The sequence below is a fragment of the Lipophrys pholis genome, assembly GCF_963383615.2.
Source record: "Lipophrys pholis genome assembly, chromosome: 1".
Classification (NCBI taxonomy): domain Eukaryota; kingdom Metazoa; phylum Chordata; class Actinopteri; order Blenniiformes; family Blenniidae; genus Lipophrys; species Lipophrys pholis.
Genome location: NC_137635.1, coordinates 485,785 through 503,687, shown reverse-complemented (window position 1 = coordinate 503,687; position 17,903 = coordinate 485,785). Strand labels below are relative to the sequence as shown.

The 17,903-nt window shown below is 47.4% G+C and overlaps 1 protein-coding gene across 5 annotated transcripts; it reads left to right on the top strand.

Moving 5' to 3' along the window:
* Positions 1–484: 484 nt before the first annotated feature.
* Positions 485–17,130, top strand: LOC308116824 (uncharacterized protein). Of its 5 annotated transcripts, none has more exons than XR_013935793.1 (13): positions 544–952; positions 2,140–2,999; positions 3,085–3,265; positions 4,306–4,445; positions 7,245–7,810; positions 8,249–8,522; positions 8,600–8,795; positions 9,726–9,910; positions 14,132–14,227; positions 15,198–15,362; positions 15,466–15,559; positions 16,521–16,914; positions 16,957–17,129. XR_013935793.1 is itself a non-coding variant. In XM_080475249.1 (12 exons), exons 2-12 carry the CDS (start codon positions 2,171–2,173, stop codon positions 16,582–16,584), a joined length of 2,790 nt encoding a protein of 929 aa, XP_080331375.1. In that variant the 5' UTR covers positions 485–952; positions 2,140–2,170; the 3' UTR covers positions 16,585–17,130. The 5 variants fall into 5 exon arrangements, 3 of the variants coding, with proteins under 3 accessions (XP_080331375.1, XP_080331376.1, XP_080331377.1); XR_013935794.1 differs by having other exon boundaries at positions 688–785; positions 16,957–17,112; XM_080475249.1 differs by having other exon boundaries at positions 485–952; positions 16,521–17,130.
* The last annotated feature ends 773 nt before the right edge of the window (positions 17,131–17,903 follow it).

The following is a 17,903-nucleotide window of genomic DNA, read 5'->3' as shown; positions in this document are numbered from 1 at the left end:
GAATAGATGTCCCTTCCTGTGTCCATGTGGACGCCTGGCGCAGGACAGAAGTCTCTGATTGTTCTTGTTAAAGTCTTAAAGCTGAACCAGGACACTGCCGTGTGTTTACTGTTAAGTTCTACGGTTCTACCGGGCCGGCCCATTAACATGTATTGATCTTGATGGATGTCTTTGTCCATTTTAATGTCTCATCGTCTCCTATTCCTTCATCTGTCTCCTGGGGTTTCATCTTTATTCTTCCATCCCATTAAAACTTTTCACTGCACATTCTCCTGGAGGATTGGTTGTTATTGATAAAGGACTAAAACTGGAGGCGTGGCCTGCTGCTGGGGGCGGGGCCTACGCTTTCAAAGGAGCCCCCCTCGACTGGGTCATGGTCCTCCTTCAGGTCCGCATTGACATGAACTCCCAGTTTTACAGTGGAGAGAGAGAGAGAGAGAGAGTTAGAGAGAGAGAGAGAGAGAGAGAGAGAGAGAGCGAGAGTGAGAGAGAGAGAGAGAGACAGAGAGAGAGTTAGAGAGAGAGAGAGAGCGAGAGACACACAGAGAGAGAGCGAGAGAGAGAGGGAGAGAGACAGACACAGAGAGAGAGAGAGAGAGAGAGGGAGAGGGAGAGAGAGAGAGAGAGAGAGGGAGAGGGAGAGAGAGAGAGAGAGACATTGACCGTCCACACAGAAAGTGCTGCTTTGTGAACAAACGGAACGAAACTTTCCGGATCGTCTCTCCTCTCCTCCGGTAAACGTTCACATCCAGCCGGGAGCAGCGGAGCAGCGCCGGGGAAGAACCGTGAGTGTGTCCGGTTCGTGGATCCGGTTTTCGGGGACAGAAAGCGACTGGCGGTCGGATGCAGAGCAGCTCCAGAGCAGCTCCAGAGCAGCTCCACCGTGACCGGAATAAGAGAGGAAAGCATTGGTTTGGCTGCTGTCCGCTCCGAGTCCCTCTGACTGGCTGAGGTCTGGAAGATTCACACCAACATGCCTTTAGTCTGCTTTCTATCTGCTTTTAATCTGCTTTTAATCTGCTTTTAATCTGGTTTCTATCTGGTTTCTATCTGCTTTTAATCTGCTTTCTATCTGGTTTTAATCTTCTTTTAATCTGGTTTTAATCTGCTTTCTATCTGCTTTTAATCTGGTTTCTATCTGCTTTTAATCTGGTTTCTATCTGGTTTTAATCTGCTTTCTATCTGCTTTTAATCTGCTTTTAATCTGCTTTTAATCTGGTTTCTATCTGCTTTTAATCTGCTTTTAATCTGGTTTCTATCTGCTTTTAATCTGCTTTCTATCTGGTTTTAATCTTCTTTTAATCTGGTTTTAATCTGCTTTTAATCTGCTTTCTATCTGCTTTTAATCTGGTTTCTATCTGCTTTTAATCTGCTTTCTATCTGCTTTCTATCTGCTTTCTATCTGGTTTCTATCTGGTTTCAATCTGGTTTTAATCTGGTTTTAATCTGCTTTCTATCTGCTTTCTATCTGGTTTCTATCTGGTTTCAATCTGGTTTTAATCTGGTTTTAATCTGCTTTCTATCTGCTTTCTATCTGGTTTCTATCTGGTTTCAATCTGCTTTTAATCTGCTTTCTATCTGCTTTTAATCTGGTTTCTATCTGCTTTTAATCTGCTTTCTATCTGCTTTCTATCTGGTTTCTATCTGGTTTCAATCTGGTTTTAATCTGGTTTTAATCTGGTTTTTTCACGGTTTATTGTAAAGTTTTCTTCTGCTTGGAGGTTTAATGACATTCAGTGACTCATGGAGGAGAAACGATCTGACTGACTCCTCTCCTCCACTTCTCCTTTACTCCTCTACTCTTCTACTTCTCTACTCTTCTTCCCCTTTACTCCTCTACACTCTTCTCCTTTACTCCTCTGCTGCTCCTTTACTCCTCTACTCTTCTACTCCTCTACTCCTCTGCTCCTCCATGGAGAAGAGATGAGATCTTCTCTTCTTCTCGATTGAGGAATAGAGGAAGAATAGAGGAGCTTCCCCCGTTGGAGGAGTAGAGGAGGAGCAGAGGAGGAGCAGATGAGGAGCAGAGGAGGAGTAGAGGAGGAGCAGAGGAGGAGTAGAGGAGGAGCAGAGGAGTCATCACGGTGTCTCCTCCTCACAGCAGCTCTGACTCACTCAGGACTCTGTGTGTTTCTGCAGAGTCCTAGAGGAGACAGGAGACCCATCCAAGATGGCGGCCGCTGTGGCCTGCGCTGCCTGCCTGGCCCTGGTGCTGGCGGCCGGCGCCGAGCCCTGCCTCATCATCAGCGAGATCAACGCAGACAACCCCCGGCTGGACACCAGCGAGTTCGTGGAGCTGTACCACACCGGCGGGCGGCGGGCGGCGCTGGACGGCTACACCCTGGTCTTCTACAACGGGAACGGCAACGTGGCCTACAAGGTCCTGGACCTGAAGGGCCACAGCACCGACGACCGCGGCTTCTTCCTGGTGGGCTCGGTGGACCTGCTGCCCAAACCCGCCATCCTCCTGCCCCCCAACACCGTCCAGAACGGCCCGGACGCCATCGTCCTCTACCACACGGCCGCCGCCCGCTACGGCGAGAAGATGAACGTCACCGCCGTGGGCTTGGTGGACGCCGTGGTCTACATGACCCGCCGCACTGGAGGCGCCGAGTTCCTGGCCGAGACTCTGACACCGGGAGAAGAGGCGTTCGTGGAGGACGAGGCCGCCCTGGAGGGCGACGAATCCATGGAGCGCTGTCTGCTGTCCGAGGACCGCTGGGGCTTCCGGGTGGCGTCTCCGTCTCCGGGGCAACGGAACAACTGCACCCCTCTGGCCGCCGCCGCCGCCGCCGCCGGCCCCCTCATCAACGAGCTGAGGCTGGGCGGAGGCCAGGAGGACGGCTTCGTGGAGCTGACGGAGGCTCCGGCTGCAGGGCCTCTGGTGCTGGTGGTGTGGGACGGCAAGGTGGACCGGGTCAGCCTCAGTCTGGACCTGGACCCGGACCGGTCCAGAAACGGACTCCTGTCGGTCCACATCGACAAGAACTACATGAAGGGTTGGTGGTCTGTGGTTCTGCTGCTGCTACTGGTCTCCTGGATGGATTCTGGTTGTGGTTCTGATGGGTTCTGGTTCTTCTGCAGGGGATGAGTCCGGTGCCGTGGCGGTCTACGACGGCAGAGCGTCGGACTTCCCGGTTCTCACTCCGCTGAGCCACGTTCAGCCTCTAGATGCCTTCGTGTTTTCCGGACCTGGAACCAGGCCCAGTACCAACCTGACCGAGACGCTGGTCCCGGGGCGGCAGCCGTACCAGCTGAGCAGCAGGTGAGCCGGTTCCGACTCCACCGGGTTTACAGGAACCAACCGGACCCCCGTAGGGACGGAACCCTGAACCTGAACCACTTTGAGAGTATTTTAGTAACTAGTTAACAGTTTAGTAACAGTTAACCAGCGGGTATTACTGTTTACAATAAAGCACATTTAATGATGATAATGTTATTTAGAACAGCAGGCCGAGGAGAACGTTCTAGATTATGGTCTGTTCAGATTAAACTGCTGGGAATTAGACCAAGAAACAAAAGGTTAGGATTAGGATTAGGATTAGAGTTTAAAACTGGAGCCACAGTGACCGAAGAGCTTTTCTAAATAGATTTATCTCCTGTTCAGGTTAACTGTTGGATTAACTGGCTGCAGGTGAGTTGTTGGATTAACTGGCTGCGGGTTAGTCGTTGGATTAACTGGCTGCAGGTGAGTTGTTGGATTAACTGGCTGCATGTTATTTGTTGGATTAACTGGCTGCGGGTTATTTGTTGGATTAACTGGCTGCAGGTGAGTTGTTGGATTAACTGGCTGGGGGTTAGTTGTTGGATTAACTGGCTGCAGGTTAGTTGTTGGATTAACTGGCTGCAGGTTAGTTGTTAGTTGTTGGATTAACTGGCTGCAGGTTAGTTGTTGGATTAACTAGCTGCAGGTTATTTGTTGGATTAACTGGCTGCAGGTTAGTTGTTAGTTGTTGGATTAACTGGCTGCAGGTTAGTTGTTGGATTAACTGGCTGGAGGTTAGTTGTTGGATTAACTGGCTGCAGGTTAGTTGTTGGATTAACTGGCTGGAGGTTAGTTGTTGGATTAACTAGCTGCAGGTGGGACAGAAACGTCCAGCAGCTTCCTGAGCTTCACTCCTGTTGGAGGAAAATGTTCTAGATGTTCTGAACTTCAGCTCACGCTTCCCTTCAGAACCTCAAACATGTTTTGTATGTTTGTAAAAGTTCTGCTCTCTCATGTGATGATGGATGAAGCTCTGGTTGCTGTGACTGGATGAGAGGCGTGGTTCTGCCGGTCTGCTCATGAGAATCTCATCTCCTCAGTTTGAGGGAAGGAGGCTTCCCTCTGAGTCGCTGTGGCGTCGCTCCCTGGGCCAGAGATCCTGGCATCTTCTGGGAAGCCCCTCAAACCCCCGGGATGCCCAACAACTGCCCCTGGCCCAAGATCTGCCCCCACAGTACGGGTAAGTTACAAGATGTCAAGGTCACTTTTGCATGTACCGTTTTTAATTTTTTACAAAACTGATATTTCCCCTTTATGTTTGCAAAATAGTGTGTGTGTGTGTGTGTGTGTGTGTGTGTGTGTGTGTGTGTGTGTGTGTGTGTGTGTGTGTGTGTGTGTGTGTGTGTGTGTGTGTGTGTGTGTGTATAGTGTGTATAGTGTTATTGTGTTTGGAGGCTCTAAAATGAACTGAAGAACCTTCTGGACATTTGAACGGTGCTGGAGGTTCTGGTTGGTTTGGCCTCATGGTGTGAACAGTTTTGGTTCTGGTCCTGGACTGGAAGGGTTCTGCATGTTCTCCTGGTCCTGGTCCAGGATCTGGTCCTGGACTTTACGTTGGTACTTTCAGATCAGACCCAGAAACTGAAGTTTCTTCTTTTCTCCAGAAAATAATAATAACAAATATTGTCAATGTGATGGTTAGTACTCTACCCTACTCTACTCTACTCTACTCTACTTTACTCTACTCTACTCTACCCTGCTCTACTCTACCCTACTCTACTCTACTCTACTCTACCCTACCCTGCCCTGCCCTACTCTACTCTACTCTACTCTGCTCTGCTCTGCTCTGCTCTGCTCTACCCTACTCTACTCTACTCTACTCTGCTCTGCTCTGCTCTGCTCTGCTCTACCCTACTCTACTCTACCCTACTCTGCTCTGTTCTACTTTACTCTACCCTACTCTACCCTACTCTACTCTACCCTACTCTACCCTACTCTACTCTACTCTACTCTACTCTACTCTACTCTACTCTACCCTGCTCTACCCTACTCTGCTCTACCCTACTCTACCCTACTCTGCTCTACCCTACTCTACTCTACTCTACTCTACTCTACTCTACTCTACTCTACTCTACTCTACTCTACCCTGCTCTACTCTACTCTACCCTACCCTACCCTACCCTGCCCTGCCCTGCTCTACTCTACTCTACTCTACTCTGCTCTGCTCTACCCTACTCTGCTCTGCTCTGCTCTACCCTACTCTGCTCTGCTCTACCCTACCCTACCCTACTCTACTCTGCTCTACCCTACTCTGCTCTGCTCTACTCTACCCTACTCTACCCTACTCTACTCTACATTATATTCTATTGTCACTAGTCTGAGTTGATGAATCGTCTTTGAACGAGTTAAACGGATCAAACTTCTGCATCACAAACACAAATGGACCTTCTTACAGTTTCACCTTAAAGTTTGATTACAGAACCTTCCTCAGGATATTTTCTGGGTTCCTCTGCCACGACCAGCAGAACCAGCAGGTCGTCAGGGTGACAGGAACGTTGGCTGTTCCTCTGTGAGTCGGAGGAAAAGCAGAAAGATGGTTGGAGTGAGGGTTCTGCCCCGGGCCGTGTTCCCATTCAGCACCCGGCCGGCCTGCGGGGCGGCGCTCTTCCTCCTCAGGCTGCAGAGTTTTCCTCTGAGAAGAAGAGAAAACAGGCCAAGATCTGGGTCTGACCCGGGTTCTTCTCTTCACATGGTTTGGAATGATGGCAGCTGAAACCAGAACGGTCCAGTGACGAGCCCGGCGCTGCTCAGGTGGAGAGAAAATAGTTCTTTAGTTCCTTTAGTGGAACATTTTGACATTCAAGAACAAAAAGACAGAACAAGCAGAAGACATTCCGTCCCATTCAGCAGAGTGTCCACGGTCTCAGGACAGCAGGGTCCTCGTCCTTTAAGAAGACAGAACCCACTTTTCCCATCTTGTTTCCATTGTGAAGAGTCCTTGGACCAGCTGCCTCCATTGGTTCTGGCTTTGCTGCTCTGCAGTCCCTCGGTTCCACCAAACAACACAGATGAAGTTCAGGGAACCATGAAGAGACCTGCTGCTTCAGCTGCTCCCGGCGGCGCTCTGCAGTTTGACTCTTTAGTTTGAGTGGTGATGAAGCAGCCTTCCAGGATTCTTCCAGGATTCTTCCAGGATTCTTCCAGGATTCTTCCAGGAGATGCAGTCTTGTGTTTTCCACATTCATCACCTTGATTCCTCCTCCTGCTGCTGCAGCTCCTCTTTCTTCTGCTTCAACTCCTCAATCAACCCTCGTTGTTCCCAGAACGACTGTTGGCCAGAATCCATGGGAGCAGCTCTGTGTGAAATATTCAGGCTTTTTCCCCCTGATGATGATGATGATGATGATGATGATGATGATGATGATGATGATGATGATGATGATGATGATGATGATGATGATGATGTAACAGCTCTCGGTGAAAATGGTTGAATCTCTGGACAACATAAGAGCCGACACGTTGGACTGGGATCCCGTTTCTTCTCCCTGGAAAATAGAAGCAAATGTCTCCGTTTGTCTTTGTCTTCAGTTCAACCGTCCAAACAAACAAACACCATGACAATAGAATGAAATCATAAAATCTGTGTTTTTAAAACCACTTGGAGAAAGAATTCTCTTTAATATGTAAAGAGCTGGATGTGATCCGTCCGTTACCGGAGCGACAGGAGGACAGTCTCCTGGAACTTCTGTCTCCTGGAACTTCTGTCTCCTGGAACTTCTGTCTCCTGGAACTTCCTCATATGTTGGTGAGAGGTTTGCCTTGCTGGGCTTTCTAGAATGATAATAATGATAATAATGATAATCATTTTATGTATAGGCGTCTTTCAAAGTCTCAAGTTCGCCTCACTAAAGTTAAAAACAGCAGAACAGGACAGGAGAACCGGGTATTAGAACCTTCCAGACGGCGTTCTGCTCCAGATAAACTGACTTTAAAGGCTGCAGGTGTCTTGTACCACCTGATGAAGTCCTTCCTCCCTCAGTGACTCCAGGAGGTCCAGACTCGCCGCCGCCCCTCCCCCCCTGGGGGAACGGAGACTTTCTGATCAACGAGCTGAACTCGGACTCGCCCGGCGCCGCGGAGGACGGAGAGTACGTGGAGCTGTGGCACCCGTCGGGCCGGAGAGTCTCCCTGCAGGGGGTCTGGATCCTCCTCTTCAGCGCTCACAACAACCGTCCGTACCGGGAGATCAGCCTGAGTGGACACTTCACCACCTCCAAGGGCTACTTCCTGCTGGGCAGCGACAGGCTGGTTCCGGCGCCGTCGCTCCGCCTGCCTCCCAACACCATCCAGAACGGGCCGGACGCCGTGGCGCTTTACCGCAGCCCCTTCGGGCCGCCGTCGGCCTCACAGCGGGGGGTCCCCACCAGAGGCCTGCTGGACGCCGTGGTGTACCGGCAGAGAGGCTCGGACCGAGAGGCGCAGGAACTGAGCCGGGCTCTGACGCCGGGTCAGCTGCCGCTGCTGGAGGACCCGGACGTCCTGCCGGGAGACGAGTCCCTGAGCCGCTGCCGGGGCCTCTACCCCTCCGACCTGTCGGCCTTTTCTGTGAGTACAAACAGGAAGCAGAACCTCAGGAGGCGTGGCCTTCAGCACCAAGTCTTAATACAGGTTGTGATCACTGACGACGGTCCAGGGTCCAGGTTTTCCCCCGAATACTCAGTGGCAGCAAGACGGAACCGATTCAGACCCAAAACTGAATTTTCAGTCCACTTGAAGTTTAGATTGTTTATCCGATGAAAGTAAATGATGGTGAAGTATAGCAAGTAGTATATTGGTCCTAGTTGTTTGTTTGTGTTCTGGTCAGAACGGTGAGGCCTCCTCCTCTGTCACCTCTGCCCTCGGTGCAGATACCGCCACCAAGTGTCCAGATAATGCAACAACAACAAATACGTGAAGATAACAGGCGATTCTGAAGGTTTAAATGAGTGTGAAGATTCTTTCTTTGCTCTTGGTTCTAAACACAAACTGTGTTAATGGTTGCAGGTGGCTCCGCCCACCCCCCTGAGAGAGAACAGCTGCCCCCGCCCCCCTCCCGCCCCGGAGGGCGTGCTCCTCAGCGAGGTGGCCAGTAGCCTGTGGACCAACCACAGCCAGCAGAGGGCCTTTGTGGAGCTGCTCGGACCTCCTCTGACGGACCTGCGAGGCCTGGTTCTGTCGGTGCTGGACCAGGAGCACAGTGGGACGCTCATCGCTCTCCCTCTGACGGGATTCATCAATGCTGATGGATTCTACGTGGTTGGAAATGTGTCCACGGCAGGTAACGACATGGGACAGAAGGTGGTCGGGTGTTTTTCTTGCTCTGGACTTGTTGTCTCACGTTCCTCCACTGCCCAGACCAGGCCTTCCCAGGGGGCGCCACTGTGCCGGCGCGAGGTGCCGTCGTTCTCTGCTACGACCTGTTCAGCATCTGCAGAGCCGCCACTGCTCTCACCAACTCCAGCCTCAGGGATGTGCTGGTCTTCAGCGAGAGCCAGCAGCTGCTCTCCTCCCTGTCCACCACCAGGGGGCGACAGGTGATCCCAGCTCCCAGGTAAAGGGAAAGAAACGTGGACTGTTGGAACCTTTACAGTCGAGGCAATTTCAAAAGGTGGAGTACTTTACCTTTTGATAGGACAGTTTAAACTGCCAGTGTTCAGTGTACCTGCAGCCGGGGCGCTGGAGCTGCTGGACAAGGACTCAGCAGAACTTTGTGGAATTCAGCTTCTCAGCCACAGTAAAATATAAACAAGATGGTTTACAGAGCCAGTGTTTCCCAAACCTTCTTTATCCACATGACATACTTCTCTTTTCAGTTTGGTGCTCAGATAGTATAAAAACTTTCAGAAATATATTCCAGAGTAATCAAAATTGAATAGATTTTGTTTTGTTTCAAATCCGCATATTAAACTCGTCAGTATGGTTTAACGAGCAGGATTCCATATCCTGTATAATTACCACATGAAAAGACCAGATACTGCAAGTTGAGCTCAACTGAGTGACCTGGAGGCAAAACCCCAGAAACTATCTGTTAAATATGAATGTGATGCTCGTCTAGTTTCTTCTTATTATTAATATTATTAATAATGTTAATGATGATAAACTACAAGTCTGCTGTTTGAAATGAAATATATAATCAACAGTTCATTTTTTAGTCTTATCTAAATACCTATTGATATATTTTTTTTATATGTTTTTAATTACTATTGTTTTAAGAAGGAAACTACATGGTTGGAGATAGTTATGAAAATATTACAAGTAAATAAAACAGACTTTAGGCGTTCCTGTCTCAAAGTGTTGAATCATATTTTCAATATTGTTCAAGAAAGTATCAAGAATACCCTGGATTGTATAAATACTCCTTTAGAACTTTTATTTAGAGGTGTGTGTGTGTGTGTGTGTGTGTGTGTGTGTGTGTGTGTGTGTGTGTGTGTGTGTGTGTGTGTGTGTGTGTGTGTGTGTGTGTGCGTGTGTGTGTGTGTAGGTCGGTGGAGGACGGTCCTGTCTCCCTCAGTCGGTGTTTGTGTTGTGAGGTGAGAAGCCCCGCCTCCTGGACTAGCTCCTCCCCCACACCTCACAGCTCCAACCTCTGTCCAAGCTCCGCCTACTCCAGTCAGATTGACCTCTGCCTCGGGCCGCGGTCCAAAGACTGGACGGAGTCGTCCGGAGGTGAGACGGCGCTTAACTCAACGTACCGTACAGTTTCTAATAGAAGAGCATCGTCTAATACAGGAGCGTCCAAACTGAAGTATCGTCTGACTGAAGTATCGTCTAACTGAAGTATCGTCTGACTGAAGTATCGTCTGACTGAAGTATCGTCTAACTGAAGTATCGTCTGACTGAAGTATCGTCTGACTGAAGTATCGTCTAACTTAAGTATCGTCTGACTGAAGTATCGTCTAACAGAAGTATCGTCTAACAGAAGTATCGTCTGACTGAAGTATCGTCTGACTGAAGTATCGTCTGACAGAAGTATCGTCTAACTGAAGTATCGTCTAACTGAAGTATCGTCTGACTGAAGTATCATCTGACTGAAGTATCGTCTAACAGAAGTATCGTCTAACAGAAGTATCGTCTGACTGAAGTATCGTATAACAGAAGTATCGTCTGACTGAAATATCGTCTGACAGAAGTATCGTCTGACTGAAGTATCGTCTGACTGAAATATCGTCTGACTGAAGTATCGTCTAACTGAAGTATCGTCTGACAGAAGTATCGTCTGACTGAAGTATCATCTGACTGAAGTATCGTCTAACAGAAGTATCGTCTGACAGAAGTATCGTATAACAGAAGTATCGTCTGACTGAAATATCGTCTGACAGAAGTATCGTCTGACTGAAGTATCGTCTGACTGAAATATCGTCTGACTGAAGTATCGTCTAACTGAAGTATCGTCTGACTGAAGTATCGTCTAACAGAAGTATCGTCTGACTGAAGTATCGTCTGACTGAAGTATCGTCTAACAGAAGTATCGTCTGACTGAAGTATCGTCTGACTGAAGTATCGTCTGACTGAAGTATCGTCTGACAGAAGTATCGTCTGACTGAAGTATCGTCTGACTGAAGTATCGTCTGACTGAAGTATCGTCTGACAGAAGTATCGTCTGACTGAAGTATCGTCTAACTGAAGTATCGTCTAACTGAAGTATCGTCTGACTGAAGTATCGTCTAACAGAAGTATCGTCTGACTGAAGTATCGTCTGACTGAAGTATCGTCTAACTGAAGTATCGTCTGACTGAAGTATCGTCTAACAGAAGTATCGTCTGACTGAAATATCATCTGACTGAAGTATCGTCTGAAGTATCGTCTGACTGAAGTATCGTCTGACTGAAGTATCGTCTGACTGAAGTATCGTCTAACAGAAGTATCGTCTAACAGAAGTATCGTCTGACTGAAGTATCGTCTAACTGAAGTATCGTCTGACTGAAGTATCGTCTGACTGAAGTATCGTCTAACAGAAGTATCGTCTAACAGAAGTATCGTCTGACTGAAGTATCTTCTGACTGAAGTATCGTCTAACAGAAGTATCGTCTGACAGAAGTATCGTCTGACTGAAGTATCGTCTAACTGAAGTATCGTCTAACAGAAGTATCGTCTGACAGAAGTATCGTCTGACTGAAATATCATCTGACTGAAGTATCGTCTGACTGAAGTATCGTCTAACTGAAGTATCGTCTGACTGAAGTATCGTCTGACTGAAGTATCGTCTGACTGAAGTATCGTCTGACTGAAGTATCGTCTGACTGAAATATCGTCTGACTGAAGTATCGTCTAACAGAAGTATCGTCTGACTGAAGTATCGTCTAACAGAAGTATCGTCTGACTGAAGTATCGTCTGACTGAAGTATCGTCTGACTGAAGTATCGTCTGACTGAAGTATCGTCTAACAGAAGTATCGTCTGACTGAAATATCGTCTGACTGAAGTATCGTCTGACTGAAGTATCGTCTGACAGAAGTATCGTCTAACTGAAGTATCGTCTGACTGAAGTATCGTCTGACTGAAGTATCGTCTGACTGAAGTATCGTCTAACAGAAGTATCGTTTGACTGAAGTATCGTCTAACTGAAGTATCGTCTGACTGAAATATCGTCTAACAGAAGTATCGTCTAACAGAAGTATCGTCTGACTGAAGTATCGTCTAACAGAAGTATCGTCTAACAGAAGTATCGTCTGACTGAAGTATCGTCTAACAGAAGTATCGTCTGACTGAAGTATCGTCTAACTGAAGTATCGTCTGACTGAAGTATTGTCTGACTGAAGTATCGTCTGACTGAAGTATCGTCTAACAGTGTACGTGATGAAACTTACTACTGAAAATGACTTCAAACTCAAGATGAAGTTAATTTCACTGAAACATTCTGGTGAAAAAAAAAAAGTGAAACGTAAAATAACATATATAATAAATATAAATCCTATAGAACCAGTTTGTTTGGAGGATTGGAACCTTCAGTGGAGGTTCTGGTCTGCTGGCCTCATGTTGGACTCCTGAGGCCTGGATTACAGAACTGGATTTTCTCTTATCCAGATAACTTCAGGATTAACTCTGGTTTTCTCTTATTGAGGTAACTTCAGGATTAACTCTGGTTTTCTCTTATCTAGATAACTTCAGGATTAACTCTGGTTTTCTCTTATCGAGGTAACTTCAGGATTAACTCTGGTTTTCTCTTATCCAGGTAACTTCAGGATTAACTCTGGTTTTCTCTTATCCAGATAACTTCAGGATTAACTCTGGTTTTCTCTTATTGAGGTAACTTCAGGATTAACTCTGGTTTTCTCTTATCCAGATAACTTCAGGATTAACTCTGGTTTTCTCTTATTGAGGTAACTTCAGGATTAACTCTGGTTTTCTCTTATCCAGATAACTTCAGGATTAACTCTTGTTTTCTCTTATCTAGGTAACTTCAGGATTAACTCTGGTTTTCTCTTATCCAGATAACTTCAGGATTAACTCTGGTTTTCTCTTATTGAGGTAACTTCAGGATTAACTCTGGTTTTCTCTTATCCAGATAACTTCAGGATTAACTCTGGTTTTCTCTTATCTAGGTAACTTCAGGATTAACTCTGGTTTTCTCTTATCTAGGTAACTTCAGGATTAACTCTGGTTTTCTCTTATCTAGGTAACTTCAGGATTAACTCAGGTTTTCTGTACTACGACTCTCGCTCACTTCTCACCAGGATAAATCACCTGGTAACTGAAAGTCTAACCTGCTCCGGAGCAGGTTATGTTCTGGATAAGAGGTCAGAGCTCCGCCTCCTGACCAATCAGATCTCTTGGGAAATGCCCCGCCCATTCCTAAAGGATGGTGATTGGTGGGCAGGTTCAGCTCTGAGCTGCAGCAGAGAGGAGAGGAGAAATTAATCTAGAACAATCTTTAGACATAATAAAATAAATCCTGGTCTCTGAGGCTCTGAAGGAGGTTCTGGTTCTGGTTCTTGACTTGTTCCAGGTCTGTGTATCTGGAATAATGAGGTTCATGATCACACCTGACAGAACTGCAGAACCATGAAGTTATAGAACCAGAACTCCTCCTGTCGTCATGGTGATGAATTAATATTCCAACAGGAAACACAAGAGAACCTCCGCCTCAGAACCAGTGATGGAGAACCTAAAGTAAAAGAAGAGCAGTGAGGAAGTTCTGCCTGGAACCGTTCTGCTGGAATAAAGTGGACCTGAGTGATCACAGTGCTGTTCCTTTATATCACTGATCCATTAATCTGCTCTAATCTCACCAAGTCAGGAAGGTTCTGGTTCTGGCTGCAGCAGCAGTGTTGCTTTGAGCTGCTGGATGGGTTGGAATTCTTCATAATCTCAGATTAACTGCTCCTTCAGTAATCTGGAAACTGCTCTGGAGGGTTTCTCTGTGTGTGATTGGTCAGACGCTGCAAGCTCCGCCCCTTTCACCTGAACGCTCACACCTGGTCTGGGTTGAACCAGAGAGTTGAGAACCTGCTTGGTAGGAACGGTGATCAGGATCGTGTGTCTGGATCAGTTAACCAGGAACCAGAACCTATATATGTTGATCAGGTTCCTGGTTCAGGCCTCTGGTTCCTGGTTCAGGCCTCTGGTGTATTAAAGTGAAAGTTAAGAGGAGTCTCAGCAGCGCCGCCTGCTGGAGGCTGTGAACAGGTGTTAACAGTTAAAGCTCTCTGCTCCATGATTGGTTCCTCCTCTTCAGGTCCGACTCTCCACATGTTTTAGAGCTTTTGAATAAACGTTCCACTATTTCTTCTGCTGTCGTCCAAATGACGTCTGGAGGTCTGAAACAGTGACTGAAGTCTCCCACACTGCAGGTCTACTAGGGACTCTACGGTAGACCCGGTCCAGGAGGATTCGGGGTCTTGTAGTTTGATGACATTGTGATCCTGGAGAAACGTGTTGATTGTTTCAGACTGCGGCGGCCTGACGGACGGCAGGAGGGCCGGCCGGGTGGCCGACTACCTGGAGAAGAAGTGTCGCTGCGGCATCTCGCCACTGGCTCTGCGTGGTGAGATGACTTCCTGTTACGTCACATAATCACACGTATGTCCTCCATAGCAGAGAGCGCTGATGAACGTGATGCTGGAAACACGTCAGGACTTCTTCTGGTGTTCATCCTTCATTCCCAGTCTCTTCCTGGAGGCTGAACGTCGCCTCCTCGCTGCTTTAGGAGGAAGAAGTGATGATAATCTGTAAAGGAGGCTTTTGTTTTCCGGCTGCATTAGTGGGAGAAACAAGGGAGGCAGAACAAAGAGCATGACGGGTTCTAAAGGCACCGCAGCCTCACCAGCATGAGAACCACAGAGTCAGTCCTAACTCTGCTTTCATCTTCTCTCAGATGGAGACAATCCCACCATTCTAATCCCACCGTTCTAATCCCACCATTCTAATCCCACCATTCTAATCCCACCATTCATCGTGTTGCGGTTCTTGTGATTACGATGTAAAATATGAACCATTATGTATTTTGTAGTAACGGTTAGATGAAGCCTTCTTATATTGAAAAAGGTTCAATACTCAAAACTTTTCAACACAGCCGTCTTTAGTGCCACCTGGTGGCCAAAAGTATGAAGCGCAGCTTGAATGAATGGCTCCGTTCTGCTGGTTGGAGCCTCCGTTCAGCATCACGTGACAGTTTAATCTGAAGTCAGGCTCTTGTGAACAGTTTTTAGGTGAAGAAAGAAAATCTTATGTTGACTTGATTATAAATAGTTCAGTTGAAATAACGTGTTCCGTGGTGTGGTCTACCGCTGCTTGTAAACATCACAGATAGAACAAATCTTCTAGATAACAATGTAGAGCAGACACTAATATGTTGAGCTGGAGGTTCCTGCCATCAGCAGTATTTAGATCCTGAGTCTTCTGTTCTTCACCTGCAGTCATTTATCATCTTCACTTCCTACTTTACTGACTTCACTGTACAAACCAGGTACTTGTATTTCTAGAAGATAATCGTTTCTCCCGTCTGGATGTTGAAGGAACAAACTTCTCCTGCGAGTCCGGGTGGCTGCGGGTGTGGGGGGACGTCCAGGCTCTGTCTGACCACCAGAGGGCGCTCATCATCCAGACGTGGCACACGAACGGCTCGTCCACTGAGGGGGACGTCTGCTCTCCCCCCACTGCCGGCCGTTACTCCAGCACAGGTTGCCCCCCCCCCATTATTAACCTTAAATATGTAGAGTGTTTCCTGGTCACTTCCTGCAGCAGAGGAAGTTTGATGAACAGTTGATGTGTTTGTCTCTACAGGCTCGGCTCTCGGTTTACAAATCGGCCTGGTGGCGGCGGTTCTGCTCCTCTTGGGCCTCGGAGCTGCTCTGGTTTCTTTCTTCTACCGGAGGAGGTGAGTCGCTCTAGTCACCTGTTGATGACAGAAGGACGACACGCAGGACATAGAGGCTTCTTTCTCTATTCTCTTCCTACAAATGCTCTCTGATTAATATGTGTAAACTACTAGTCAACTGTTGAGTTTAAACTAGTGAACTGTTGAGTTTAAACTAGTGAAGGTTGATTAAACTAGTGAAGGTTGAGTTTAAACTAGTGAAGGTTGAGTTTAAACTAGTGGAGGTTGAGTTTAAACTAGTGAAGGTTGAGTGAAGGTTGAGTTTAAACTAGTGAAGGTTGAGTTTAAACTAGTGAAGGTTGATTAAACTAGTGAAGGTTGAGTTTAAACTAGTGAAGGTTGAGTTTAAACTAGTGGAGGTTGAGTTTAAACTAGTGAAGGTTGAGTGAAGGTTGAGTTTAAACTAGTGAAGGTTGAGTTTAAACTAGTGAAGGTTGATTAAACTAGTGAAGGTTGAGTTTAAACTAGTGAAGGTTGATTAAACTAGTGAAGGTTGAGTTTAAACTAGTGGAGGTTGAGTTTAAACTAGTGAAGGTTGATTAAACTAGTGAAGGTTGATTAAACTAGTGAAGGTTGAGTTTAAACTAGTGAAGGTTGAGTTCGTCCCTCTGATCTGCAGTGAAACGTCCAATAGAAACACTCAGATAAATAAACAGTTTTCATGTTCCCGACTCAGCAGAGCGACCAGACAGAATTCATTCACAAGTTCTTCTTTTCACTTGATGTGAATAAACGTTCTGTCAATCAGCATCGTGAGAAAATCCAGAGTGCTTGTGAGCAGAGGCGTTTTGTCATCAGGATCTTCTCCTTACTCAGGATGAGGTTGAACTACGTTCCTCTCAGAATGATGGGATGGATTCACTGATCAATACAGAAGAGATCAATCTAGGCAGAGCAGTGTCAACAGTGAAGTACACAGTGTGTACAGGATCACTGGCTCTGTCCTCTGCTCTGTCCTCAGGCGTCCTCTGGACTATTCCACCATGGAGCTGAGCGAACACGCAGAGGGACTGTCGGATCTATAATCAGCCGGAGGAGGTGGAGGAGGTGGAGGACTGAAGCCAGAACCACCAAGTGTCCTTCTGCGTCTCTGGAAGAAGAATTCCTTTAGTTGCTTGTTAATGATGTGGTGTCATGTGACCCTCCGGCTCCACTGACCCGGCCCTTTAGCAACCAGCCTCCATTTACAGCCCAAGATAGAATCCTATTTTTATAAAGACGCTTCATTTGTTGGAATCTGAAGTCTGAAGAGGCTTTTCAAGCTGCTTCAGGTCCCTGCAGAACCTGACCTGGTTCCAATGTGTTCTAACCAGGTCCCTGCAGAACCTGAGCTGGTTCCACTGTGTTCTAACCAGGTCCCTGCAGAACCTGACCTGGTTCCAATGTGTTCTAACCAGGTTTGATGACCATAATCTCACTTTGTTCCCCTGAATGCCTCTGAGTGTTGCAGTGGTCTGGATTAGGCTCCGCCCACCTTAAAATGTGAATCTTGTACCGTGTCTTTAACCTGGTGTGTGTTTTGTTTACATTGAAAAAGAAGTGAGATTGATTGATCTTTGGTTTCCTGCTTCACAAGGTTCTCCTGTTCCTTCCACCTGCCTGTTATTTAATCTGCTGACCTTTGACCTGTCCCAGGTTCTGCTGCAGCCCTGATGGGCCCGGCAGGGTTCCGCTCCATTCCCTCCACTGGGTTCTGTCAAGTTCCTTCATTAGTTTGGTGTTCAGTGGAGGAAGAACCCAGAAGGAGGTTTAGTTCTCTTAAATATTCCAGTCAACCATTTTGATGAAGACGTAGACGGTGAACACTCGGTGTTCTGGGCTCCTCAGAGGGTTGGAGGTTTTCCCAGAGGGAACAGGAGCTGGAGGAGGTTCCTCTGTGACGGCAGGTAAAGCAGTAGATCCAGTTAGAACCCAACTGTTCTGGCTGCTCCTCCAACACGGGACGGCGCCGTCACGTCTGCTTCCTCACAGATCAACTTCTTCTTTGGTTCCAAGTGAAGCAGAAAGAAAAGTGTTTGAAGAACTGATAAATGTCTTGATGATGAATGTCTGAGCTACAGAACCTCCGGCTCGGCCCAACAGAATGTATTTGTACTGAATCATGTCTCTGTAGTGTCACTTGGACTCTACATGTCCAACCTGCCGGAGACAAACTGGGACGTTTGTTCTCCTGAGCAGCAGCATGAAGCAGACCCTGGACTGGCTCCTCCTGCTCCTCCTCCTCCACCTCCCTGCTCCTCCTCCTCCTCCTCCACCCTGCTCCTCCTCCTCCACCTCCCTGCTCCTCCTCCTCCTCCTCCACCCTGCTCCTCCTCCTCCACCACCCTGCTCCTCCTCCTCCACC